General features: G+C 38.6%; 1 protein-coding gene across 1 annotated transcript; it reads right to left on the bottom strand.

Moving 5' to 3' along the window:
• Positions 1–1,071: 1,071 nt before the first annotated feature.
• On the bottom strand, positions 1,072–5,213 carry LOC147619956 (uncharacterized). Its single transcript, XM_086825805.1, has 3 exons — positions 4,743–5,213; positions 3,732–4,131; positions 1,072–3,012 (listed from the first exon to the last, which is right to left on the bottom strand). The coding sequence occupies exons 1-3, from the start codon at positions 4,807–4,809 to the stop codon at positions 1,542–1,544; spliced, it is 1,938 nt and encodes a 645-aa protein (XP_086681931.1). The 5' UTR covers positions 4,810–5,213; the 3' UTR covers positions 1,072–1,541.
• Positions 5,214–10,803: the final 5,590 nt, after the last annotated feature.

A 10,803-nucleotide genomic window follows, 5' to 3' on the forward strand; every position in this document is an offset into this window, starting at 1 on the left:
AAATTAGTATGATGTAATGCATATATCAAGACATGTACTTCCAACCTAATGCACATGAGAGAGAGAGAGAGAGAGAGAGAGAGAGAGAGAGAGAGCCCATCCATAATTTTGTTGAAATAGCAATGTGTGAGGGTAGAACATGAGTAGAGCAAGAGGGAGAGTATGCACATTAGAAATGAAGAAGGACTAAGCGTCTTAACTCAACGGTTTATTTGTATGGTTACTTGTAAAAGGTGAAGTCACCTGAAAAGCACAAGGTGGCATATGGAGTGTGAGCATTTATTGACACATGGATGGCACAAGCATGCATGTATTTTGTGGATGAGGGCTCCTTGAGAGCTATAAAATCATGTTATTGGGTTCTCTCGTTAGAAAGTAATGTAATGATCTATTTGGTGATGAGTTTCTTCTTTTCGTACAAGTCTTGTTTTGTGATGAGGGCTCCTTTAGAGCTATAAAGTCATGTAATTGGTTCTCTCATTAGAGAGCAATGCAATGGTATTATCTATTTTGTGATTAGTTCCTTCTTTTTGTACAAGTCTTGTTTTTCCTCCGAATGCATGAGAATGCAAATTGGATGTTCACATCCAATGCATTTGGATGTGCACATCCAATGCATTTGGCAAAGATAACATGGCATGTGGAAGAAATGCCCTGATCATGTTATTCATAGAATTATTTGGGCTCCACATAAGATTGTTTGAGTCTTCAAATTGGATTGTACCAAGGCCCAAAATATCCTCCTTATGTGTCCATGTAAACACTCCTTAAGTCAGGAGCATGTTTTAGCAATGCATCATATCTTTGCGTGGCATAGGCTAGTTGATGTCCACACTCACAACAAAGCACCATCTATTTGTATATGTATCAAACAACCTAGCAATGTATCGTATCTTTGCCTGTCTTAGGCTAACAACAAGGCACCTTCTTGATAAATGTAGCAATGGTAGTAGTCTCTCTCTCTCTCTCTCTCTTCTTCACATATGCTTTTCCATTTGTGGTTTAATACTACAAATTACTAAACCCTAGTGGCCGCCAATAAACGGTAAAAATATAAAAAAAGGGGCACTATTTTTACTAAACCCATCATGTTAGTAGTTTGTAGTGGCCGTCAAAAAAAAAAAAAAAAGAATATACAAAAACGGGCACTATTTTTACTAAACCCATCATTTCTAAGTGACCTGGGAGCTACTAGTTCAAAGCTCCTATTTTCATGCAAAGCAGACCACGCTTGCCTAAAAGACTAATGGAGACTGGCATACATGATATCTTAATGGAGACTGGCATACATGATAGATATCATGTTTGTGTTTTCCATTAATCTAATCTATTTTCTTCCTAGATATGAAGGCTTGTGGTCAGCACCTGTCGTTCTTTAGGATCAACCTTCACTTTCATAGCATCTGTAATCACCTTCACACTCAGCACTGGCATACCTAAGCCCTGTCATTAGCCCTTAATTAAGATAACCTGCAACCAACCACGAAATCAATTTAATAGTAAATGATGTACAATGTACATGGGCCATCTTGATACAGAGCTCAGCCATAGGGCTTCGGAGAATGCTTTCCATCTGTCCTTGCCTGCATGTTGTTTTTATTATGAGTAATGGTTTCCATCTTGATGCCTGCACTCAATGAAGTAATGCTGGCTAAATCTCTTTGCGAAAGCGTGCACCCCATGCCCGCCGAAACCCCTGCCAATCCACTAGGACCTCCAACACCTAAGAAGTCCAATGTTGTTCTGTCACCTTCATGTTTATCTCCTCTTTGTGACCCTTCAAGACTAGCCTGCAACTTAGACCCTCCATGCAATAGATTGAATTGCCCTTCTGCCCCCACCATGTGATGTTGCTTGTTGCCACCCTGCATGTAACCCCTTGCATTGCTCAACAAGGAAGGCATATCATTTGAAGTGCTTTCAAACAATGCAGCTCCCCCTCCATACAAGGAATCCATGAACTCTTGGACACTCCCTTTCACGCTGTACGGTGCTGGAATAAGGGAACCTCCTCCTCCATGTGCTCCATATCCGTTGCCATTATCCGAACTACTACACTTCACATTCAAAAATACAGGACAGGAGCTTGATAGGGTGCTGGTGACTCCAGCCCATGCATCTTGCCGAGGTCCTCCTGGTGCTATGGAGCTTGAATCTCCTCGAAGTCCAAAATTTCGGAACAAAGATGGATTGCTTGCTGTTGCACCCATCATTGCAGCTTTCTGAAGCAATGTTGTAGCCGGCAATTGACCACTTCCTGTATGTTGCTGATGTTGAAAGGATGGTTTTAATGGCACATAACCATTCCCAAAATAATTTGCACTTGAAATGCTGCTAGTAGAAGGTAATGCATACTGGGACATGGTAGAACTTCCGACCAAGCGGTTGGCATCCATGGATAACCCTGCCATACAATTGCCAGCATGATGCCCCAACGCATATCCCTGTGGTTGTAAGTCACCATTGGTTGAAGTCAGCATATTTGTAAACATACCTACACTACCTGAGGATAGAGGCCATTGCATTATTTCATCACTCTCTGAACCCAAACCTCGAACTTTGTTCATCTCTCTAGAGGCCGGCCTGGCATCAGTTTGGGGGTGGCATCCCAGCATCTGTAACGCAACTGGAGGACCAGGTCCCAGACCTGTTCCTAAACAGAGAGAGAAGCCCGGAGCTTCGCTAGGTTTGTAAGATTTTACTCCTATGCCACCTTGTACCCATTTTGATGCTAAAGCTGATATTCCACCCTCATCCAATGCAAAGTTAGGCCTGAAAGCTTCACTCACAAGAGGCTTGGAGACCTCTGCGTCCGGTGGACCACTGGTGTGTTGTGATAGAGGAGATGAAGGGGTCTCCACAGGACTTGAAAGCTCCCCAGCTAGACCAGTTAGAGCATTGCCATCAGGGCCACCGGATTGCTGGCTTTCAACCTGCCTGTGTGCTGAAACTCTTGCACTTTCTTCCGCCAAAGCATCACAGAATGCTCGGTGGGTGATAAAACTGTCTCTCCTGCTTGTCAAATTAGTCTGCATTAGTCATCAATTTTATCCTTCTCATTTCCATCATAAGAGAGAGATTGGCCCAACAACAGGCGTATAATATGAATTCAATAAAGGACATATGAATAACCACATCAAACAGTCTGTTTTCGTAAGCTCAAGAAAAATTTCATGTTGTCATTCTCCTTTCCTCTCCACGGTCATCGTGTTTGATTGAATGCATGAAAAGCTAAATGGGATGATGTAAAAGAGCTCCATTTACACAAAAGGTTAAGCACGAGGAGTTAATTGAAGGCACATGACAATGGCAATGCACAACTGTGTTTAATTGCAAACGTGATCTCTTCATTGACATCTAGGTATAGGACTTTCTTCCTAGATCCTAGCTTAATCTGATGTGGTGTTCTTATCAACGTGGGCCCTCCCAAACTGCCAATGATGTTGGAGAGGGTTGGGATGCAAACATCACAACGGGGTTGAGAGCGGGGTTGGAACCTAGCGACACCACCAAGTTCTGACAACTATAATGTCAAGCAACTAATCAAAAAAGATGCATGGGGAGCTGTGTATTTGCTTTAGGGCTTCGAAGCTAATTGGGTTCCTTTAAAGAGCTAATCAACACAAAAAAAAAATGAAGAAAAGCAAGCAAAAGGGGGGGGATTCAAGACTCTATCTAGCATGCACCATTAAAGACTTTCTCAGTGTGCAAGCCCCAACAACTATACTAACCTCGAGAACAAGGTTCCACAGTTGCAACGATACTCACGGGTTCCGCATGTTTTCTGATGGGCTTTCCAGTCGGACTGGACGGCATATCTCTTGGAGCATTTCTCACACTTCCATTTTTTCTCTCCATGCTTTCTATAGAAGTGCTTCTTGATGCCTGTAAGGTCCCCAAGGGCCCTTGATGGGTCATGATGAACACATGTGGCCTCTGGACACACATACACTCTCTTCCTTGTCTCTTGATCACCCTCCCTCTGCTTCAGCTTCCATGGAAGATTGTGGCCCCTTCTGTGTAGCTGCAGATTCTGGTCCCTTTGAAACCCCTTGCCACAAACCTCGCACACAAACCTGTTTGTTGCCATTAGGGTTTTGGATGACAAAGCTATCACCTCTGCATGTGGGTCTGCATTCGAAGGGTCACAAACCATGAGAAAACAAGCTCAATTTTCTACAAAGACTGCAAGCAAGCCAAAAACAGGCCAGTTTGCTACAAAAGCTTGCAAACAAGCCAATAAAGCGTGGTTTTCTGCAGTGATTGCAAATCAATCAAGCCACAGCAGTCCATAACAACAATAAAGCGCTCTAAACAGCCCATTTGCTGCAAAGAATAAGAAATGGAATCAAGGTCAAGGCATCCCACTCTCAGTTACAGGCTGAAAACAATGGGATCAAGCTAGAAGGCACAATTTCTGGAACAGATTAAAGGATGGGATTAAATTCAAAAGAGCCCACTAGATGCAATGGATTCAAAAACGGAATTAAGCCCACAAAGAATGGATGGAGGTCAAAGCACCCCATTACATGCAATGGAATCATGAGATGGGATCAAGGTTGCTCTTGGATCAGATAAGGAGCCCATGTCTTCAATTAATACAATCATCAAGATTTCTCTCAAACCCAACTTCAGCTATCACGTCGGGCGAGAGAGAGCAGCGCGCGCCGCGCGTGTGTGTGTGTGTGTGTGTGTGTGTGTGTGTGTGTGTGTGAGAGAGAGAGAGAGAGAGTATTAATTACCTGGAGTACCAGGCAGACTTCTCTTCTTTTTCACCATTGCTTGCTGCTGCTCAAAACTGTTACCCATCGGAGCAAAGCCACTAGCTTGCCCAGAAACGGAAGAAATGGCGCCTAGATTCTAATAGAGAGTTAAGAAGATACAATTTACAAGATCATTCTAAATCTGCAACAGCCCATCAAGATCCCCTTGAGTCCTGAGCACTCTTCTAATTATGATAATTGCTGGCATTAATTACCCCTCACAATTAATGGCCCAGGACCCTTCTAATTGTGATCATTAATGCAAAAGCAATGGCTGCACCATTACCATCCCTGTCTTCAATTGATTGGTAATTAATTGCTATGCAGTGATGATAAGGAGGGGCAAAAGGAGGAGTTAAAAAGGAAGAAGCGTGGAGGGTGTCATGATCATCACGAAGAGAAGTGATTGCTGCTGGGTTTATTTAGAGCCTTTCCCTTGAGAAAAGAAGTTGGGTTTAAAGTCAAAACTCATACTTAAGTTGGCCTATATTGTTGTTAGAACAACCTATGCCCAAAACCAATACCAATAATCTTCATTATACCTTGACCATAAATTAAAATGCTCCTCAATCTACCATACTCCTCCAATGATGACTTAATTATGTCTACCTTAATCCTACTAATAATCTAATTATAGCTTAACCATAAATTAAAATGCTCCTTACTATTATGTAGAGCTTATTCATGACCATCATAATCCTCCAATGATGACTTGATTATGATTTCCATAATCCTACTTTTTCTAGTGATGTCTCAAACATGGTTATCCACTCCAATGATAGCTTGATCATGATAATTATGTATTGTAATTTTTGACTTTTTCTTAGGTCCCTTTATGGAGGGTATTTAATCAAGGTCCAGTTTGGCCAAGGTCTAGACCTTGGCTATGGTGAACAAACCCCCTTGTTTGAGCTTTAAGGAATCTTGCCACACCACAAGTGGACAAATAAGAAGACCTCCCCCAAACTTCCAAGATTTACCCCTACCTCATAGAGAAGCTCGAAAAAAATGGGGGAAATATTTACCCTCCACATAAAGGGGTAAAGGAACCAAACCTTCACGTGAAAGGCAAAAAGTATGATTTAAATATTAGAATTTTCATGACTTTAATCATTCTTTAATGCACTTGTACATGAAAATTATTGGTTTTTAAAATAAATCTATGGATATTTCTTCTTCAAATCTTATTCTCAACTTTAAAAAGAATTGCATTTATCCTTGTCGGAAAAACTATAAATATTCTATATTTTTACAAATATATATTCCCTACCTTTCTTCAAGTAGATTAACCTTTCGACATAGCTTCCTGTAAATGAATAGACCCCACTTGAAAAGATGAACTCTGCAGACACCCCCCTCCCCCACCCCCCCACCCACAAAGAAAAAAGGAGTCCTAGCTCCCACTATTTTATTATTACTTTACATCTCGTAAGTTTTAAAATCCGATGGCCTAGGTGCACCTCCCTTGTGTTTCCTTATCATCACCCCAAATATGAAAGGCTCACATTGATGTGCTTTATATCCAAATATAGTTATTGCTACTAGCTCTGCCTCTTCCTCCATGGAAGCCTACCCTCATCGTCTTTGATGATTTTTGATCTACCCTTATCAGTCTTGATTTTTCATGATTGTCATGCCCGTTTTAGGGGCATCAAAAACTTGCATACATACAAATGTACGTACGTACATACGTATGTACACACACACACACACACACACACACACACACACACACACATATGTAGATATAAAAAATTACATATAAATGTTGAAAAGCTTGTAAACCATGCCCCTTTTGTCACATCATTCGATAAGTGAGGGGCTTGACACAAAAACAAGGTGCAAGTTGGACATCATTCAACACTACAAGGAAACTAAAAGAAGCCACATGGTTTTTTATTTGTTCCTCCGTGGCTATTTGGCCCATTTTTTAAGATTGTATATGGAGTTATGTGGAAAGAGGTTAAGGTGATGATGGTTTAGTGATGATGTGGTGACGTTTTAGGATATAATAGAGTTATATAATGTATATCTTAGTATGCAAGAAATAAATGGGGCACTAGGGGGGGTGTGTGTGCTAGGGTATACAAGTTATACGATATAGTATGGTTATGTGTAAGTTCAAAGCATTCTTACCTTAATTATGAGTTGAAAGAAATTCTAAGGTTTACCTCATGAGTCATGTAACCATAGGCCTTAGGCCTATCTTAATAGATGAGTTGGATGCTCACCTAACCTTTAACCTTCCATATATAATGAACTCACTAGATGTGGGTTATGTTACCTAACCCTTGACCTCCCTATGTAATGAACTCACCAAATTTGTGTCAAGTCACCTAACCCTTGACCTCCCTATGTAATGAACTCACCATATGTGGGTCATGTCACCTCGCTACTAAATCCTACTTGTTGATGAGCACTTCTGTGCTGTGGTGGGAGGAGGCGAAAGGTTTAGGAGGCCTATCTTAATAGATGAGATGGATGCTCACCTAACCCTTGACCTCCCTATGTAATGAACTCACCCCATGGGACTCATATTGCCTTACTAGCACTTTTGTGTTATATGGTGGAAGTCGATGGGATTTTGGGAGGGCATTGTGAGGAGGAGGAGCCTTGAACAAAGAGACTACTACCAACTTCATTGTGTGAAGAGGACGAGGAGGAGCCTCAAACAAAGAGACTAGGACCAACTTCATTGTTGCAGTACCACACCATTTGTCAAGTAGTGCTACAGAAATTTTCATAATACAAGGCCTCCCTTCATCTGATGAAGAGTTTGAGAGTGTCTTGGTTCATGATGCCTTAGACATGATGGTGTTAAGGTACATCACATGACTATTCTAGTTTTCATCACCTCTATATCAAGGCCATACATCATCTTCACTGTGCTCATATCTTTATAAAGGTGATATTTTATTTGTAGAACTATTTTATTTGTATCATCTTCATTGTGTTCATACCTTATAAAGGTGATATTTTATTTATAGGACTATTGTCTTCACTTCTGTGTAAAAATTATGTAGATTTAATTTAAAAGATCCTTCTTGGCAACAAAAACCCTCTCTTTGATTTTGTAGTCTTATGCCATGGCCTACAAAAAGCCATGCAGTCATAATAAAGTGCAAATGAAGCCCAACTGAAATGGTAAAATTCGTGAATTTGGAATGGCATGGTGGTATTTGTGAAATTGTAGTGGTGGGTGGACATGATTAGGATTATGTATCAAATTACCATCAAGAGACACATTCCCTAATTCAACAAAGGACGATAAGGTGGAAGAGGCAGCTTGTAGCATTGTCACTACCCTTCAGGGGTTCATTCAAAAATCTGTGAATGCATCATGTAAGTTCAAAAGAAGGTATTTTTTAATTCACTTTTTTGGGAATAAATTTATAAAATTTTAGTTTTTAAAATGAATTTTAAAAAAAGGTTAATTTTGTATAATAAAAGGGATCTTTTTAAATACTCAAAGTTTACTGATAAACGGATTACATGTAATATACGAATTTCCTAAAAAGTGATCCCCTCCTTCCCCTGAGTCACTACCAAGGTGAAGACCTAGTGAGTCAAAACTTTAACTTCTTCCTCTAGATAGTTGCCTCTCGGGGTGGGGGGAGGGAGGGGGGGTCACCTAAAAATATGTAAGTGTACTACATGAGTTCAAATGAAGGGAGTTTTAATTTAAAAATTTAAGATAAACTTACAGAAATACATTTACATAAGGGTTTTTTTAAATTGTTTTTGAAAAAAAAACCCGTAAGTCCATAAAGAAAAGGGGTCATTTTATTCATTAAAAAATCACAGGTAAGGGGTATTTTTAATACCCCTTGAGGCTTGAACGCATGTGATACAGAGGGTTTCTTAGTAGTGCCCCCCCCAAGACTTGCCTTGAACTCTTAGAATAAGTTGCACTATTCATGTTAACAAATTGTATTATTCACGTTTAACAATTTGTATTATTCATGGATAAGGGCCGAATTATGCATTTATCGTCATTATTGATCCACAATATTTCTTGACACGTCACTTTAACGGGTTATACATTTTAGCAATTACATTTTGTTTGAAAGTCTTTCATATATGAAATGCTATAATATAATTAGTATTGCATTTTTCTAGAGTGTCTTTTATTACGAGGTTACACTTCCCTTGGTTTTTGCACAAACTTTGAGGAGAGGCGCATAAAAGGAAATTCACCAAAGCCCCAAAAGGGTAGGAGGTTAAATAAAATGGAATTCTCCAAGGCTCCGAAAAAAGGTAAGGAGGTTAATTAAAATGGAATTCCAATTAGTAAGGAATTTTTGTTTAGTTACCATATGTTTGCACTTGTTAATTATACACGAAATTTCTTAGAATAGGAGTAAATTGGATGTGTTGAAGCTTACTTCACACTTGTCAAATTACAAGGAGTATGAGTAAATTGGCATATGTTGCTTCACACTTGACAAATTAGTAGGAACATAAATAATTTGGCATGTATTAAAGCTTGGTTTTTACTTGTTAAAGGGTACAAGTAAATGAGCATGTGTTAAAGTTTTCTTTACAGTCATCAAATTTACCAATGAAAAATAAATTGAAATGTAAGTAGTTTTTATTTTTTAGTTTTAAAAAAATGCCTCACATTGTACAATCATACATTCAATGTTAAGAAATCATTGGTAGTATTCTTATTTCATGAAATACAAAACCATGATTAATTTATCTTTGTTGATTATGTCAACTTTTTCAAATGGTCTTTAATAATAAATAGATTAATTTTTTTAATTATGTTTTGAATTTAGAAAATGGTGCGAGGACCATAATGGGTGTATGTGAAAGAGTTAGAGTAGGGTACAACATCTACAATACAATGTAAAGACTATGGGAAAAAGTTTACAAGTAGTGCCACAAGGATTAAAGAATGTACACACACATATACACATACATACATACATACATACATACATACATACATACATACATACATATATATATATATATATATATATATATATATATATATATATATATATATATATATATAGAGAGAGAGAGAGAGAGAGAGAGAGAGAGAGAGAGAGAGAGAGAGAGAGCTATACTGAGTAGCGTGATATGTTATTATGTCATTAATTATTGTTTGGTGAGGAGAAGGTCTTATTGTATGTTACTATGTCACTAATTTGTCTTGTGAGGAGAATTTTTTGAGATATCGAGCTCAACTAGTGCTGCAGACATTGATGACACGCCTAGGTGATAGCTTTCATTATTATGCCACTACCATGGTTGGTGAGATTATGGTTGATATGCTGACAGGTTATGTGACTATAGCCACTTTTGGATTACTAGAGTATGGCATAGTTATGGTGCCAACTCATATAGTTGAGTTCACACATTGTATGTTATAGTAGGAGAGCACTTTCCCTAAAAGTATGTGTACTATTATCTCTTTGGTTTATGGTTGTAGAGAAGAGAAGAAGATATAAGAAAAATCAACCATCCATCTCTCAATAGTCCTCGTCGGATGTGGAAACCCTTACATCTGAGCCAGTTGTGGAAGGAGAAATGAGAGTAGAAATAATCTTGAGGAAAAGCCCAAGAAGAAGAAGAAGAAGTCTGAGAAAGAAGGAAGAAGAGTCTCAAGTGTTAGAGTCTAGTAAAAACTATTAGATATTAATGTTGCAAGACCTTTTCTCCAAGTACAAGCTTTCAAAATTTTTTACAATTGCTTTAAATAAGTTAACTACAAGTTAGTACATAAACCTTAGAAGAAGAATTGAACGAGAAACTTAAACAAAAAAATAAATAAAGAACCCCAAGGGCTAATTCACATGCAACAAAATTAATAGGTCTACGCCCAAGTATAACAAAAGTGGGAAGCCAATAATAATGCAAAATATATTGTAGTAAATACAACAGCCAAAATACCAAAAATGAGAACCTTCTCGGTATAAAAATGGGCGGCCAAGAATAATATAAAATATCTTTTAATAATAAATATCACAGCCAAAATTAAAAAAATCATTGGCTATCCTTCCAAAGCCAAAATACTAAAAATGAGAAC

The sequence above is a fragment of the Cibotium barometz genome, chromosome 32 (genome assembly GCF_041138505.1).
Source record: "Cibotium barometz isolate CiBa-2024 chromosome 32, ASM4113850v1, whole genome shotgun sequence".
Taxonomy (NCBI): Eukaryota; Viridiplantae; Streptophyta; class Polypodiopsida; order Cyatheales; family Cibotiaceae; genus Cibotium; species Cibotium barometz.